At 44.1% G+C, this 18,291-nt stretch overlaps 1 protein-coding gene across 1 annotated transcript; it reads right to left on the minus strand.

Annotated features, from left to right (window-relative positions):
* Positions 1 to 3,799: 3,799 nt before the first annotated feature.
* LOC147896178 (proteasome subunit alpha type-1-B-like) lies at positions 3,800 to 16,217 on the minus strand. The gene is made up of 2 exons (XM_087382490.1): positions 15,657 to 16,217; positions 3,800 to 4,709 (listed from the first exon to the last, which is right to left on the minus strand). Exons 1-2 carry the CDS (start codon positions 16,005 to 16,007, stop codon positions 4,251 to 4,253), a joined length of 810 nt encoding a protein of 269 aa, XP_087238616.1. The 5' UTR covers positions 16,008 to 16,217; the 3' UTR covers positions 3,800 to 4,250.
* Between the last annotated feature and the right edge of the window lie 2,074 nt (positions 16,218 to 18,291).

Below are 18,291 nucleotides of genomic sequence, written 5' to 3' on the forward strand. Positions count from 1 at the left end.
GTGTAAATGAGAGAGAAAGACAAGGAGTGTAAATGTAACCGGGGGGTGGGGGGGGGGGAGGGTAGAAGGTAAAGTGACTGTAAGGTAAAAAGTGAATAGGAAGCGTGTGTGTGTGTGTGTGTGTGTGTGAGTAGAAGTTAGAAGCCATGCTAGCACATGGTTACGGTCAAGTAGAGACAAGTGTGGAGCATATCACTAATTGATCTCTGTAAACCCTTTTAGCTAGGTATTCACATGGCAAGGCTATAGCTCAAGTTTGAACCCTAGATGATGGTCCATTGAATAAGCAAATGAGTTGGCTCACATATGGGGGGCAAAGCAAGATGTTAGATTTTTGGTGCCATGGAAGTGTATCGGATGAGTTATGCTCACATTTTTTGTTTAATGTTTATTACAAAAAACAGTCCAGAAACAAGCATGTTTGCTTATTTTGTCATATGCTTTGGTAGCCAAGTAGATGCTATATGGGAGTACGTACTGGCAGAGTTTGAGCTCAATTGAAGCTGTGGTGTGAAAGTTATCAGACCAAGTGAGGTAGTTTACTTATTGACCAAACCAGCAAGGTGGTTAATCAAATTAGCCAAGTGATTCAGCCCAATGAGGTAGCCAACGAGATAGTTTCCTATTGACCAAACAAACAAAGCAAATAATCCAAGTGGCTCGATCATTGACCAAACCATCCCAATAGTTGACCAAAAAGTGAGGACAATCACATAATGTGGGAAACTTTTCAGGCAAAAAATTAGCATGTATATCAAGCTTTGTGTTTTTGCAACCTACGAGTTTGTTGAAAAAGTAATTGTGCACTGCTACAATTTGCATGGTCATTGTCACTATAAGAAGTGTGGTTGATCCATGGATCTAAAGAGCCTATAGGCTAGGTCCCATATGCTTGTATGCTAACTCAAACCACACACAAATCTATGCACAACATGAGACCATTCAACTAACATATTCTTAAAAAGTTATTGAAAATTCTAGAGCATTCATACTTTGTAATGTCCTCAAATGCATTCATAAATCATTAATAACCCTAATGATATTGATAAGAAAGTTACAATGTAGGATCAAAATAACAACACCTAGGGTGGGTACTTTGGGTCTAGCTAATGTTAACATTTTGGTGTCCTAGGTTTGAGTTGAGGTATGATGGTCATTTATCAAAGAAAATACAAAATTATTGTTAGAAATTGCCAATACTTTCCTTAGCTAGATGCACAAAATATGTCGAGAGATGTAAAGAGGTTTGAATTGTCATTGAGGTGCTTTAAATTCACATAATAAAGCGGGTTCTTCCATCTCATCGATAAAAAATATATTAAATGGTGACAAGCTTCTCAGAAAGAAATTCCAAGCTAGAGATTAAGTACAACGTATGTGGACAATTATGATTGCATTCATGCATTGGAAGAAAGACTTTTGGATGACTTTCTTTAATCTAGTTGATGATTTAAATTGAAAAGTTCGCCAATATCATCCAAAAATGTTATGTATGATGCTTTGAAAAAAAAAATTTGGGCACTTTCAAATGATCCAAACATGTAAAGTCTTGTGTTTTCTCATCAAATTTTGAAAAGCAAAGTCTGTGAAAACAATCTTTACAAAAATTGACTAATGTTTGGGCTTTACTCTGTTAAGTAGAAATGCCACGCCAAACAATTGAAGATTCATTGCCCTAAGATATCAAGCACAAACCCAAATTGGATTCCCTCTTTAAATAAGATAAAGGATATTATGACCTTAGATGACCAAGGCATTCACACACAAGACTTATTTGCCACCAATTTGGCTGCTTGTATTTCTTTGCTATGATCCCAAGTCATTGGCAAACTTGACATGTTCAAATAGTTACAATACAAACATCCTTTGCACAGTAAATCCCCTCATGATGAGATTTCAATACATTAATCGGTTCACTAAGGTAAATGCACATTAATTTGATGAGTACTTGAAAACCTATGCCAATTACCAATGTGAGTACAATTGTTCATATTTTGAATCAAGTACGCACCATTTTTTAAGTACCTTCAAACCAAGAGGCAACTACCTTTGTAGAAACATAAAATGTAAGCATACATATCATAAAAAAGAAGCAATCATCCATTTTCCTATAACCCTTCTAGCAAAACGCAACTATACTCGAATGTCCGAAGGCAAATAGTTTAACAAACAGGTTGTCATTGCTTACCAACTCAATTCACTAGAAAAGTGTTGCTAACAATACATATATCTAGATGAATCCAAGCCCAAATTCATCCTCTAAAAACACAACACAATGTGCAGTTTCAATCTCATGATAGTCACTCACAAGATTGAAACCATAACCTCCATCACGCATAGGCTACTATGACATCCCCACTAACAGCATCAACACCCTACAGTGGGTGTAGACCACTGTATAAACATATGCACACATACAAATCCACACACCCACATACACTTGAGCATCCATTACAAAGGTCTTCATATTGAGTTTCTATCGACACTCCAAAGGTGAAGGGCACACTCAGCTATGACAAAGGTTAGCACTAAAGAAGAAGGCTAATCAAAGTAGTCCACATTCTCTTCATTCAAGCTACAACTGCTTGTGAAGACCATATGATTTCATTTTTTCCTCTCCAAAACGAGCATCCAAGCAAAAATAATGCTTAGACCATCTAGCTGATAGGCCAATGCACCACTTAAGATAGAAAGAACTTATCACTATATCAACTAGTCGCAACATGGACGAAAACTTCACAAGGTGAATTTGCATGTCATGCTCTAAAAACACCACACAATGAAGTTTCAATTTCATGATTGTCATGTTCTTGCAATCAATTTTAAAACATCCACACTTTTCATTAAATCTTCATAAAGGCTTTTGCAAGGTCCCACACAACTCATCAAAATCTTCATAAAGGCTTTTGCACTACTAGGGAAAACCAAGAATATATATAATCTATCTTGATTCCACATGCGACAACTACACATTGAACCTTTTACCTTTTAAAATTTTACAACACCATAAGAACAATGTTGCACAACAAGACTACATAATGTGAGGAAGATCACAATAATGCAATCATCGAATAGACAAACCCAAAATCGCATTCCAAAACATGAAACAAATGCGTTCATAACAAACAACATCCATACTAAAGATTTACCATTATATCACATTTGCAAGATTAATCACATAGTCTATGGCTATAATGCCAACAAAAGACTTTTCTCTGAGAAGCTACACTGCTTTCCAATTCATTTCCACGATACTCAAACTCAAAGGCAAGTAAGAATACAAATAGGGTGATAATAAGGCCTTACATGCAAAGTGCAAAGCAAAACTCCAAAACCATGGAGAAAGGGATAGGAGGGTTGTGCAACGAAAAGGGGAGATTCACATAACTTTATAATTTAGCAAGCTGCAACTAGGATAGAATCCTTTGCAGAAGTTTCCTTGATTGTCACATTCATTAGAAAAGCTAGCATCCCAAATAACTGTTTAGGTGATGAACTTATCTAAGACTTTTTATGCATATCTCGAGTAGAACATCTAATTTTAAAATGATTAAATGATAATTCCCAATACAAAGACATTGATATGCATTCAAAGATATGTTTCTTCTTGTTAAGCCAAATTCTAGTATTTGCCTTGCAAATATGTAAGGTACAAAAATCAGACTCTAATGCTATTTGACTTTGTGAAAGGAAATGTTGAGGTCAGACCCATTAAGAAGTATATGGAAGGCTGGAAGTGCAAACTCTAACTCAATGCTTCTCATCAAAGAATCTGGTAATTCCAAAATGCAACTTCTTTTTGCACCCTTCTAAAAGCCCAAATAAGCATCTAACATAAAAAGACCCAATCGCAATGCAACTCTAGAAGCCCCAAAAAAAGGAGGGGGGACATATCCCTCTACAAGCCCCAAAAAAGGAAGGGGGGGAACGTATCACAGTGCCAATCAATGGAAAAGGAACTTAGGCCTAACTCCATTCACCTTCTTACTATTTCACCAGCAATTAAAGATATCGAGAAAATCTGAACTTATTCACCCACCTGGATCTACATTTACATTAATATGAATCCTTGTTCAATCCATTTGCTCTTTTCATCATTCCTTAGCTGCCCTCGAAGCATGGCTGCAGGTTTCAAGGCCAAAAGTGTCTATGATTGATGCATTAACCCAGCACCTACCCATTGTAATGTAAAAACTGTTTTGAATAAAACTTTTAAGTAAATGCTATTATTCTGCTCTGGAAACCAAGCTTCAAGTCTCCATGGGTGCAACAGCATCACTTTGATTGTCTCCTAGCTCAGATTCTTGTTTTGGACTGGCAGCCTGTTCATCCTCAGTCTTGTGGTCCTTTTCTTCTAGACCTTCAATATAGCTTCGCAATGCCTTGAGGTCCAGAATCTGGAAGGACTCACTGACTCCTAAGACAGCCACACTACAGTTTGAGGTGCTCAACTCCTCATCCTGCAGGGACTCTTTCACTGCAAATAGAGCATGGCGTATAAGTTCATCCCTAGAGCATTCCACGAAGGTCTCATATTTCCTCTCAAGGTAAGTCTTGGCAGCTTGTGAGCGAGAACCAATGGCAAATGCTTGATATTCAAAATAGTTTCCAGAAGGGCAGTTCTGATACAAATGGGGACCGGTCTCATCAAGGCCGCCCACAAGAAGTCCTACTCCATATGGCCGTTTCCACGACCTTTGGGTGCAAACCTGGCACACGGGAAAAGAAACAATATGGCATGTCATATCAAAAGGAAATTGCACATTTGTCATATCAAAAATAATATAAGTGAAGTTATAAAAAAGAAATGGCAATTGTTCTAGTTCCTATATTTTCCAGCAAAACATTTTTTAATTCGCATGAAATTTATGCTAGTTACTTAACAAAATAGTAATGCAAATCAAGTAATACATATAGCATAAGCTTCCCTCATCCTTGGCTAATTTCTCTGCCTAAAGCACGAAGCAACAGTTCACCCATAGCATAAGTAAACCTGAACAAACAGGTGCTAAGGGATAAAAAGGGCATCCTTCAAGTAGCAAATATGCTAGGTCACCTATGAGTCTCCCAAAATTTGCAGTAAAGATCGTCATTTTCTTTTCAGATTCCAGAGACACCGCATATTCCAGGGCCCCGTATAAAATTTCCTAAAAACAAAAACAACAATTCTTTCCAATATGGAAATCGGGAGGGGGGGAAGCAATGAGAAGATACAAGCAACCAAGATACCCTAGAATGGGGGTACTCATTACAAAACCATGAATGGCAATCTAAGGAACATTAAATTAAATTGCCACCAATTAATGTAGATTGACACCAATTACCGAACCGCGCTTGGGTCCTGGAACCAACTCGCGGGTCCCATTCCTTTCAATGGATTCCAACTCCAGCTCCATGACCTTCTTCCAATACTCCAGAGAGAGTACGTGTACAGTCGAGGGTTCTTTGTCTTTGACAATACGGGACGCAAGTAGTTGACCTGTAGCGGGCTTGCTTCAAGAACCTTCTCCCTATTAAGGTGAGACCCATGTGGACTGCCCTCTTCTCGGAGCCATGAAGAAGGAATATTTGTTACGCCTGGATCACAAAGAGTATCAATCAACGATCAGGTACTTTCTGAGAAACTGGCCCTGAACTTTCTCCTGTGGCCTGAGAAGGTGGGGAATCATCTGGGTCACGATCCCGATCACTCTCTAGTTGAGATCTGGAACAATTGCTAATACTTGAGGAAGCTCAAGGACAGGATCATCACGACTATTATCAACGTGGCTCTATAATAAGGGGTCGCTCTGCATCAATCATGGGAGATGGAAACTATGCACCAAAGATGACATCCTTGCTAAGGACAATCTCCTGCCTCGATGGGAACTGTGATAGGTCCACAAAGATAATACGTGAACCAACTCCAGAGGTGTAGACCCTACCATGAGGGCTGCTTCAGAAACATGCCGGAGTGTTGCTTCCCCCGAATACATGAATGGCACTGACCATGCTTACTGCCCAGTGCCCACATCGGGTAGACCAAGGACCATCAGCTTACACGTAGCTCTACATAATGCTTCGACATTCAAGTGACCAAAACGGAAATGCCACAGGTCACCTTGAGGGGATGACGTGATTGAGGAAAGAGCAGACAGTATAAATCCCATAATTCACCGTACCACTTTGAACTACCTAGCCAGTTGCTCTTTCCCTGACGTCCACAAAGTGTTCATCAAACAGAACAATTGTACCAAGCCTACAGATCTCATAAACTGACAGTAGATTGAAACCAAGAGAGGGAACAAACAATACCTTAAAGCAATGCATCCCTCCTCTGTCGTCGGGAATAATATCAAGGTTGCCTTCTCCACTAAATTTGATGATAGAATTGTCGCCCATACAAATATCTCCCCTTGAAATCACAAAATCCTTGAGTCCGCAGGGATCTTTAGCTTGAAGTGCAAATCCCTCTCCTGAGAATCTCAATATGGACAAAGGTAGGAGTAATGGCTACAGAGGAAGAACCGGTACCCTTACTGGCTGTCCATAGAGGGACAATGATTGCATGAACGCTCTACCTTCGGCACTACCTTTTTTGCATCTGCACTCGTGTCAGAGGTCCGTCATCCTTAATTCTCTCCCTTCTGCAGAGCTACCAAGGTTTCTGAGCCACCGCCATGGGAGGAACTATAAAATCTCTCCTGGTGATCGAGCACCACGTCAATGTGTTCATCCTGCCACTAGTAATCAATGACGAATAAAGGAAGAGTATTGAGAAGACAAGTGAGAGAGCCGTGTAATGGCCAAATATCCTCAGAAGAAATCTCCTTTCCCACTTGAAGAATCTCCTTTTGAAGCTCTTGGAGCTTGTTGATATGCTCATGCATCGATGAAGACTTTGCGGGATCCAACAACCTCATCTGAACTTCAAGAGAAACCCTCTTCATGGGAGAGATCCTGTATATACAAGGATGCCAAGTGCTCCCAAACGCTTTTGGCTACCATCATATGCTTTACATGATTTATAATTGGAGGAGTACAGTTCAGGAAAATGAAAGAATGTACCTTTGCATTGACTCTCCCCTCCTTCAAATTGAGGATCCCTAAGTTTTCTGCAAGGGGCTCTGCCCTTTTGACACCCACCAAAATGAAGTCTGCTAAGTCATATGACTACAAAACAGACTCCATCATAACAAGCAAAACACCGTGCTTATTCCCATCCAGTTGACGATCTACAAAGAAGGTGGGTAATACCAGAATCTTCACCTTATTTTCTGCCATCTCTGACAAGGTAGCCATTTTGAACAGAACAGGAAGTAGAACGAAAGGAGAAAGTCCGGATGGAGGAAGAGAGGAGAGGGATTTTGGCAAGAGACAAGAAAGAAAGCTGCAGCAGCAAACACTACCTTCAAGCTTGTTGCAGTCTGGCCCTCACAAACACCACCTCTCAGATCTGAAAACGCCCTTCAAAGTAATCAACCTTTGCTGTACTCCCAAACAGTCCATACTCCTTGTCCTCCTCTTCGAACAGCAGCAAACACTACCTTCAAACTTGTTGCAATCTGGCCCTCACAAACACCACCTCTCAGATCTGAAAACGCCTTTCAAAGTAATCAATCTTTGCTGTACTCCCAAACAGTCCATACTCCTTGTCCTCCTCTTCAAACAGCTCAAAACAGCCACCCAAAATCCTTCACCGCTTTCTGGTTCTAGGCCCTCTCCACAACACAGGTCTCTGGCCAACATTTGACTCTGATACCATGTGAGAAGTGCAGCAGATATGAACAGAAAACAGAGAGCACACAAATTGCGAACAGAAGAGAGAGAAAGAGAAAAGTCTGCACAAGATCTCAGGGAAAATGCCTCCATTACTAGCAGAAAACCCTGCTGAAGAGATGAGAAACAAAGAGGGGGGGAGCCCATATATATAGGGTCCCCCCACCTACCCAAAAGAGCCAACTGGAGGGGGTAATCCTGGCGACCAGGTCTGACTATACCCAACCTGCTGGTTGGGTGTTGTGAACAAGTTTGGGGGCCTGATTGACCCCCCAACCAAGGCACCATCAAAGCGGCCTAGTGGGCCTAGTGGCAGCCCTACAATGGGCTCACAGGCAAAAGCAACCCCGCACCCCTCTAGATGAATCCATAGTAGACACGGCACCATGGCAGCCTGGCACGAGTATGGGGCAGGTGAAAATAGCCCCACACCCCTCCGTACACGCCTAGGACTGCGCAGCCTGCAAGGTAACACCAAGACTGACCCCCTCTACCTCTCCTAGGTGGGCAAACCCACAAACAAGGCCCTTACTCTACCTCACATGGGCGGGAAAACCCACAACCAAGGCCCTGACTCTATGATACAGGAGAAGCTGCCTCTAACAAGATCGTGGAAGGAGTATGCTGAAACCAAAAGGTGAGAGCTCATTGGGAGTTCATGGTCCAGGTTCTCTAGAGATACACTTGGGCTGGGAGATCTGTGTGGATCAGCCAACCGGATCTCATTGCTCAGGTTGGTTACTTGGCTACGGATTTTGCCAGAGTGGAGACAGGTTGAAAATGGATCTTGGGAGCTTGGTGCTTGGAAGACTTCCAGGCTGTTCATTGATTATGAGGGGGACAGCTGGATGACGGTTGCATCAAGGGTGCTCAAGATCACTGGCAGGCTCGTGACTAAAGATGGTGGTGCCATGGACATGTGGTACTGTTGGGATTGTACCTATGTACCAAGGTGGTTCGCCTGTGCAGGATCAGATCTGGAGGAGCCTGCAGGAGCTGCTGGTTGAAAGACCAATGAAAAAGAACAAGTCGGACTTGTTCCAAAGGGCTTCTCCATGAGAGCTACTGGAGTATCTACATTGATGTGTGGAGATTGGCCCCCTGCAGATCCCTGTCTCTATCATGATGGTTTCAACACGTTCATGATATCCACCTTGCAGAAACCTACATCCGAGCTTCAAAGAAGTAACAAGTCTTCCCTCTCTGCCTTCTAGGAAGGCTCTCACCCACCAATCTCTCACAACCTGAGAAACATGAAGCAAAGAACCATGCTATTAAGGTCTGAATGTATAGATAAGGAACATAATACCCGTAGATCAACCAGCATGCTCGCTTGCTCTGAAAGCAAGTCATGTACCTCATGGAGGCACTCACAACCTCCCTGTGTAATCTTTCAATGCTTCTTCAGTATCCCAGCTTCCATCTAGCCTCGACTCCTAAGGTCATTTTAAAGAGACTTCCCTTATGCAAGTCATACCAGCTACGCACTCAGAGCAATATAAGCACATGCTGCTGTTCTTCACCCTCACAAAGGTTGTTGATTCCTCTCCATACCATCTTTGAATATCAGACATACAAACCAGAGTAGCAAACATCTGCAAACTTTACCTCAGCAACACTCGGAGTTGTTACCAAGAAAAGCTCCTCAATGATTACCACATTTGCTGTCGTTTTCGACTCTTCTAATTCTTGATTGGACTACTTCTTTATCAACCTTCTTCTTCCTACAGTCCTTCGCAAAGTTTCCTGGCAGGTCGCAATAGAAGCACACCTTTTGGTTCTTTCTCTTTCTCTTGTTGTCACCATTAGAAGTGTACCCATCATCCTTAGACATCAATGAAACAATTATGATCTCGATGAGAAAGTTCTTGATTATCCACAACAAATCTATACCTTATTATCCTAGAGAAAATGGCGAATCCAAAAGCAAAAATAAAACTGTGTAACACAATGACCTCCATGGTGGAGGCCACCAAAAATGATTGGAACATAAAATTATGGTGCACTTATTGCATTGCATATAAAGTTGCCACCAACCGCTACAAAAGCAAAGGTACTACCTCCTCGAAATTCATGATTGCCAAACATAGACCTGCAATCATGGTTGTAACAAACCCTTTGTAGCTCCACCTTCATCTCGGTCATGTGCTCCTAAATTGAGTCCCCCTCATGTGCATGATATACATCTCTAACTCGAGGTTGAGGACCCTCGCATTGCTGAGATGGCTGCTGCTTGCATGGCAGTCCATGTGGCGGCCGGCTAACGTGGTTACTTGCGTGTCAATCCACATGGCCACTGCGTGCTGATTGGGCAGCCCACGTGGCAGTCCAACATGCCACGGGCTAAGGATGCCCATGACACCACCGTCTCGAAAGTCACTGGTGTTGCCCTATGCCCTACAGTCATTGTAGTCACAAAACTACTATATTCCTAGCAACAGCCTTGCCATCCTAGTCGAGCTTGTCCTGTGACCAACTGCCGCCAACTGATCCCGCACCACCTTCATCTCGGTAATATGTTCCTGTATTGATTCCCCTTCATCCATCCTCATGCCGTGCAGCTCTGCCTCGAGGTCCAAGATTCCCGCCTCATTGTCAAGCTCATACAAATCCCTGAATGTCATCTAGGCCGCGAAAGGAGTGTTCCTTGTCTGAATATACGGCAGCACTATATCCATCATCATACCCAAAATGATAGCCGAGGCTTCCGCATCCTAGATATCACTTATACACGGTACGCTAGCGTTGCCACCGCCGCCGAGGATGATGTGGCTGAAGTAGTTACAGTGGCCCGACGTATCATCTCCGTCCCTATCGCAATCACGACTCCCTCAACACGAAGTGGCTCTGAACCACAACGGGTAGTTGGTCCCATCGCGCTTGCCTGTCTCACCAGAATTTGGGATCTAGTACCTATAGGCCATGATATTGAGCTGAAAGAGGTAAAGAGTGTCGTCCACCTATCTGAACCTGAGCCTCCCACATAGGTAGAACCCTTCCGAAACTTGCCTGAACCTAAGCCTCCTACCTGGATACAATCCTTCAAACACCAAAGCTAATTCCTCCGAGCAATGAATCAAGGTCGTTCTTCAGCAAGGTCCTTGCCTTCAAGCTCCACTTCCCGACAGCTTCCGTCAGGGCTCTGATACCATGTTAAAAATTGAAATCGCACCAGAGAGTATCCCACAGCGGAAGATTGATAGATAGCCTAGGAATTATGTGTGGAAGTGTTTCACTATGGAATCAAGCTTCATTAACATGTGTGTACTTCACAACCATTCATGTGTGTGCAAGCTAGTAAATAGAATGTGCTCAAAGACAAAATAGAAGCAACTCATGAGTCATATATATTTCCGTCCGTCCACAAACTGGACAAGATACAATACGAAAAGGTTCTCCTACTATATGCCTAACACCTCTAACGGGAACTCAGCCTAGGTGGGCTTCCACTCTAGCTTAGCCTGCAGCTCCTTTAGGGTCACCTTCACCTCCTGAGTATAGGCCCAAGGCTGCCCCTTCTGCTGATCCTGTCTGCCGTGAATTGGCTGCTCCAAGTGATGAGGACCTCCCTTTTATAGGGCACAAGGCCCTCCAAATTAGCCGACCAGCTTCAGGCCCTGTAGCCGACCCAAACAGGCCTACTACTTGCTGCAGCCTATTAAAACCCCCATTGGGGCACTCTTGCAGACTTTGGTGGGCCCTGCCTGGCCACGTGTCAGGCTGCCACTGGCCCACCAGGCAGGCCTGGCCATATTCGAGCCTGCTTTTCATCCCCTTAGGGTCTTCCAAAGCTTGCTGACCTGTGCATTTTTGTTCAGCCCTGTTCTTGGTCCTAGGAAAGCTTCCATTCAGCCCATTCTAAGGTTTCCCTGCACATGTTTGTCCTCACCATCTGTGGGCAGCCCTGTGGCACTCCCGCACCACTTCTGCCCACCATGGTGGACCTGATCTGCCAGGTATCTCCTTTCTCTCCCTGCTGCCCACATGGCAGCCCATGTGCTGCCCATGCGGCAGCCCCATTCCTAATCCTATCAACCTATGGTCCATCCCCCCAATGCAGTCCTCATATGGGGGCTCACAAGTGCAGAGGCGACCCATTCTATATATAGCTTTGTAAGACTAGAATATATCCAATCATACAAATTTAGATTTTGTTATTTCTAAAGTCCAAAAATCTACACAGAAAATAAAAGAGAAAACGAAAGAGAAGAAAAAAAGGTAACAAAATTTTTTGAAAAACAAAAGGAAGACCTACTTGCAAGCAAAGCAACACTTATGTCGTTATCAGTGCCCAAGCATAAGCAGCTATACTGGGTTTCTAAAAACCCGTGGAATCTCTTGAGCAAATCCAGTGCCTACTAAACTCTATGGCTCTAGAGAGGGGTGTTGAAAGAGACCCCCGATTGAGGGTGAGTCATACTTAGCACCTTGCTCCATATGCTGATGAAATGAGTGTTTGCTGTCCCCATGGTGTTTGACCTATTCTATTCCGACATCTTGTAGTGATTTCCCAACTCTGGCTCCAGATCTTGACCTTCCACAATGGGTAGTTAATTCTGTCGAGCTTACACGTGTGAAGTTGGGTATGGGTAGTCTAGTAGCTGCCATGATGACGAAATGAGGAGTGTACACCTGTCCAAATCCGAGTCACCCTCCTCCTTGCAGGGGCACTTGTCCTTCAAACAGAGAAGTCAATTTCTACGAGCTTGAAACCAGATCTTCCTTTCCCAAGGTTCTCACCTTCGAGTTCCCAACACTTGTGAATCTCCTTCAGGGCTCTAACACCAAAAAAGAGTGGTGAAGGTTGCTCGGTACAGTCAACCCTCCCCACAGCGGAAGATAGATGAAACAAGATAGTGCCCAGGAATCACATAGTGTCAATTTCAAATCCAACCTCTTTTCCATAATGTGTACTAGTGTAGAGAGAGAGAGAGAGAGAGAGTTGCAAACAGTGAATGAGCAATGCTGTAGAGAGAGAGAGTAGAAACAGTAACATATTCTTGTCCAAGGATGGACCAAATAACGTACAAAGTATTGGCACAGTGTGCCACCCTCTATCAAAGGGTACTCACTAGATATGGACCTTTGCGAAACCCAGAACCTGTTCTCCAACCTCCTTGTGGCACCTTCAACACACAGCCTGCATTGCTCTCCTAAAGCTTGTGTGGGCTCCGTAATGGTACCCTGCAAACACACCTTCCTGCTGCTCCATTGGACAGCCTATTGTAAGGCAAAGTTTGCTCCTCCAAAGAACATTTCCAGATTTCTTAGCGAACTCAGGAGTGAGTTCTTAGAGAAAGGGGAGTATGTCATGTGCACGGATTGGTATCTGACGTGTACTAGGTACACAGAACTAGCTCAGGTTAGCCTGGGGAGGCTTAGAGCTAGGCAGGCTTGATTCTCGGGTTGAGTGGCAAGGGTACGAACTATTTATAGGTCTTCGCTATTTTTGGCGCTCGGGGCCCGAGTCTATAAAAGGGGCCCAAGGGGTTCAGTTCTCAGTGTGCAGTTGGGAGCAAGTCTCGTTCCCAGGTGCAAGGTCTGATCTTGGATTGAGTCGCGGACGCGCGCCTGCATCTTAGCGTAGCCCAAGGCCCAGTGGCAGATCCAGGGCTTCACAGCGCCACCTGGTGGTATGGGACACCAGGCTGGTTTGGATCTGATTGGGAGTTCGTGCCAGTAGCTCAGCTCGTGGCTCGGAGGGGACATCTTCTGATTCGGGATCACATCCCGTAGATGTCACGGTTGGGTGGTGAGCAGCCTGCTCAGATCTGATGTTGTGTGTGGTTTGTTTGCAGATCAGGGGTTTCAGGAGTGCTGGGATGTGTCACTGCTCCAAGCAATCGTGTTCCATTTATGCTCCAGGCGTCTTCTTTTGTGCAGCTCCGACCTGACAGCCTCTGAACAACCTCTGAAACAGTCACCTTTTGTAGCTGACTGCTGACCCTGGACACCTGTGCACAGCCCTGATCTGACTCTGCAGACCCCGCCTAACTGCCACGTGGCAGTTGCCTCCCCTTGATGTATATGCTGGCCGCATGGTAGCTTTGCACCCTTTGCCCATGTGGCAGACTCTCTGCCCACCTGGCATCTAACCTCTGCCGGTACACCACCGCCATGCTCTCCTCATTTGGAAGCTTACAGATATCGAGGCAACCTCTCTAAACTGGCCTCAATGCATCCCTACTGACCAACCTAAATGGCCGACCGGGCAGCTCATTGGGTTAATAAAAGACCCCTCACTTCTGCCTATTCTGCTGGTCCTTCCTCAGCCCATTGGCCCACGGCAAAGGCTCATGGTAGTGCTAATACCAGCCCCACAGCCAGCCCTAAACCTGGGCTTAAGGCTGTAACCAGCCATATGTGCGGCCCACATGGATGCCCTAAAACCAATCCAAGGAAAGATCTCTGCTGCCTGTGGGGCAGCCAGCTTGCTGCCCACATGGCAGCTCCATTCCATCCCCCTACTTCCAAACGCATGCCACTTCTCAACGTGCCTCATGTCGTCCTGGTGTGGGGGCTCACAAGTAGGGAGGTGACCCCTTTATTCCACGATCTCCATCTGAAAAGGCATAGAGAGCTGCAAACTATATGGTCAGGCTCACATATGCCATGAAACCACCTAACGGTGGAGAAAATGCATTGTCCAAGTGATGCCCATGCTGTGGTATAGGCTGCTCCATCTAAAAAGATATGGAGGGCTGGAAATTATATACCATATAAAACTACCTCGCAGTACTATAAATGTATCGGTTATAACTTGCTTCACATGCTGGCGAAGCTGCTGAAAGATATGCTTCCCAAAGTCCACAGTTTTAAAAATAATTTGTCCAATAGTTTTCTCATAGACTCTCATTCATTCGTTTTTCCAACAGAGCTCATTCTTCTAGAAGTTTATTCTTCTTTCCATTTCACCAAACTTTACGAACCATATCCTCACTACACTAAACACTCCATTCAATCACTTAACTTTTTCTTAATATTGTATGGAGGACGAGGAAGTGAGAGGAGAGGGTACATATGGGTGGAGAACAGAAGCCGACAAGCTAGAGTGTAGACTAGAAGTGCAAAGCACATCAAGATGTACAGCCATTTATTAGGGGTTGGTCCACATGGTCCGTTGGGCATACAACACTCCACGAGCCCCTAACCCATCGAGTACCTTAACTAAGGGGCTTAGCACATGGGAAGATATCGGATGGGAATGGGAAAAGGTGGTCCCAAGTGGTCCCATGCATATTTCTCTCGTATTCACATCCCACCATGTGCTAACAAAGTAAGAACTAGGGGTGGGTTTAGGTGAAAGAGGACACATGGCATCATTTCACATGTTTAGGAGGTGGGGACCACGTGGGGATAAGGACACATGTCATCCTTCCATGGTTTGGAATCCCTAAAAAAGGGGAACCTTGGTCTAGGATGGGAGTAATGATGACAAAAAGATACCCATGATAGCCCCCATCCATGTGCTAAGGCCCTAAGTTGTCCTTTGTTACAAGAACGTTTTGCTGCAATCTCCATGACAACCCCAAGCCCCGAAGCAAAAAGTCAACCAGATCTGGCATGCTTTCACGAACTCCCCTAAAGGATTGCTGCAGCAGATGAGCTAAGAGCATAAATTACAAGAGAAAATCATAACCTTATAAACTCAAGGACTTCAGATTTGCATCTAGCTCTCTCCATCGAACTCACAGTCATAACTAAACGTCCTCTCTCCCTTTTCTAAAGTGTAGAAGACGTCAAAAAGAGGGGATTTTGCAACTTGTCCTTAATGTTTTCAGTGCCCAAATGAAGAGGCGTCGTGCTCAACCTGTACAAGACGCTACGACCTACAATTGGTAGACATTACAAGCGAGAGATAAATTAATTCCATCATGCAAAATACGCAATAAAAACACCTGTGCCTTGTCCGCAACTTGTACCACCAACCGACCAACGGGCAATGGGGCCTCGTAAATGAAGTTGTAATTTATGCATTCCGATCTCATGTAACGAGACAAAACTCGCCCATCGGCTGTAAGCCCTGCCATCGCAATTCCAATGTGGTCGTCCACCTTGAAAAGCTTTCTTTGGTAGGAAGACAACTCGGAAGAGGCCTTGTTGACAGAAGCAAGAACCACATGCGTCTTGGAACGGAGCCCGATAGCAGCACTACCCTGCTTGACAGCCTCCATGGCGTATTCCACCTGATGGAGGCGTCCCGCGGGGCTCCACGTTGTGACATCTGTGTCATACTGATTCCTAAACATATCTGCAGCTTGTTTTGGTTTTGGGTCTGTGACTGCAAAGCAAAAGAAAATGGCTCTCAAAATGGTGTTCTTCTGTAGTAGGCTCTGTCTATCTGTCTCTCTCTCGTGGGCTTTCCGTGTTCCCAAAGCATAGTATCTTCTTTCCACCTCACTTCAATTGAAGTTCTTTAGTAGCCTGACCCGTCCTACGATGGTCTAGAGACCCGCTTCGCTCGGTCTCAAGGTTGAGCGTTTAATGAAATTTAAGGTTTCATTTATAAATCTCAAACGTTGAGAAATTTTAATAAAATTTACGAAAAACATATACATACATACCAACACGCACACACACATACAAATATTCAAGAATTTAAGTCGTCTTTCATTAAACCACCTCTAAACACACACACACACACAAACAAAACTCTCGCTCTCAAGATTAACCTCCTCTCAAAGTTAAGGCACATGATCTCCCACCAACTTACACATGATTGCTAGGCTATTGCCAAGACATCCAAAGCATGTATCACAGGGCTTTACATTCAAGTTCCAACCTTATGTTGTAGCTTAGGTCACCTAACATAAAAATACAGGCTTCTTTTGACATCTTTTGCATCTTGTGATTTAAATTTCATAGAGGAACAAACACATTACCCAATCAAAGTGGGGAACACGTATCCAATTACGTCTGACACATAAGTTATTTCAAAACTTGCCTTATGCTTCTAATGATGCTTGATGACACTAATTCTTCTTTTGTTATCACGATTAGTAACAATGTGTCCAATGTTGTGTTGAGATATCGAGCTCCCACTCGCGATATGCCAGGGTGACTGTTGTGCATTTATGTCACCGACCTGTTAGCTGGAGATGCGGTTGGTACACCGCCCACGAATAATAGCTGGATGACAGCTATCCTTATCTACTCTAGTTTGTGGCTCAGTTAGTATGCCACCTTAGTTAGTTGAGTTTGGTTTGAGACCCACATATAGGGTTCTTCTATTTCTTTGTACTAGAGTTCTTTTGGCTTTCACAACTAAGAAGAGGAAAACTGTTTTCAGCCTCCACCTTTGTGTGTATTCCCCCATTGTGATTGTGAGAAAGCCTCAAGTGAGACTCCTTCCCTCTCTCCCACAATCTTCACATGGTATCAGAGCCTTGTTCGTGGTAAGGAGCTCAAGAAAGCAAGCCAAGTTCGTGGTGTCCTGGTAAGAGGACCAGTGTTGCTTTCCTATTTCGAGTTTGGGAGCAAATCTCTGCAGGTAGCACAGCCAGAAGTACAGGAGTGCACTGTTTCAGATTGAGACGCCCTTTGCGGTGTGGCGAGAGCGCAGTATATGCTGCGGGAATGGGCAAGGCCCTCAGTGACTTTATTTTTCTGATTTGACGCCGTTTCGGGGCCCGTTTTGAAGGCGGAAGTTCTTCGTAGGCACTCAGAAAAAGGCCCTGTTTTTTGCTGTGCGACCACTGCGCGGCTAGTTGGTGGAAAGGTGTCGCAGAAATTACATCGTATGCCTGTGTGCAGAGATATTGGGAGTTACAGATTCATGCATGTTGCCTGTTGATGCAAAATCGTCTCACTAGGAAGTGACTGTGTGGTGAAATACCACTTTCGTTAGTTTTGCAGATCTGCCCGTGTGAGGCAAAAAGCTGTGTTTTTTGCAGTGACAGAATATTTTGCAGTGTTCTGTAATGGCATCTGATTCTCTTTCACAGATTGTCATTGAAAAGCTTGACAAGAACAACTTCCAGGCATGGAAGTTTAGAATGACGAATTTCTTGATGGGAAAAGGCTATTGGGAATTCATTACAGGAAATGAAGAAGAACCTGTTCTTCCTAATGTTCCTAGTTAACAGGAAATGCAGGCATTCAAAGGATGGCATGAGAGAGCCAGGAAAGTTATGTACTGGCTGTCTATCAGTATTTCGAACTCTATGATTGTGCATATTCAGGATGCAAATACGCCAAAGGAGGCAGGGGATACTTTGGCAAAAATGTATAGCACAAATACGCAAGCCAGGAAAATGCAACTCAAACAGGAGTTGCACAATGTGCAGAGAGAAAATTTGAGCATAAATGACTACCACATGAAAGTGAAGAAAATTGCAGATGCACTTGCTTCCATTGGGTCGCCAGTGGATGATGACGATTTGGTTTCTGTGACCTTGAATGGTCTAGGAAAGGATTATGCACAGTTCCGGACATCCATTGCCGTCCGTGAAAACTTTCCTGATTTTGAGGAGTTGATTGCTCTTCTAATTTCTGAAGAGCAGAGAAATGGGGGTGCATCTTCTTCAGCAGGAA

This window comes from Dipteris shenzhenensis, chromosome 12, assembly GCF_047967505.1.
Source record: "Dipteris shenzhenensis isolate YYH24624 ecotype China chromosome 12, Dip_SZ_1.0, whole genome shotgun sequence".
In the NCBI taxonomy this organism is placed as follows: Eukaryota; Viridiplantae; Streptophyta; class Polypodiopsida; order Gleicheniales; family Dipteridaceae; genus Dipteris; species Dipteris shenzhenensis.

What these genes read in the sequence shown, in the direction of transcription:
- LOC147896178 (XM_087382490.1), bottom strand. Translation starts at nt 16,007, where the DNA reads ATGTTTAGGAATCAGTATGACACAGATGTCACAACGTGGAGCCCCGCG. An exon ending in AAGTTGCGGACAAGGCACAG is followed by an intron (nt 4,710 to 15,656) that starts GTGTTTTTATTG and finishes CCCGTGTGCCAG; the next exon opens with GTTTGCACCCAAAGGTCGTG.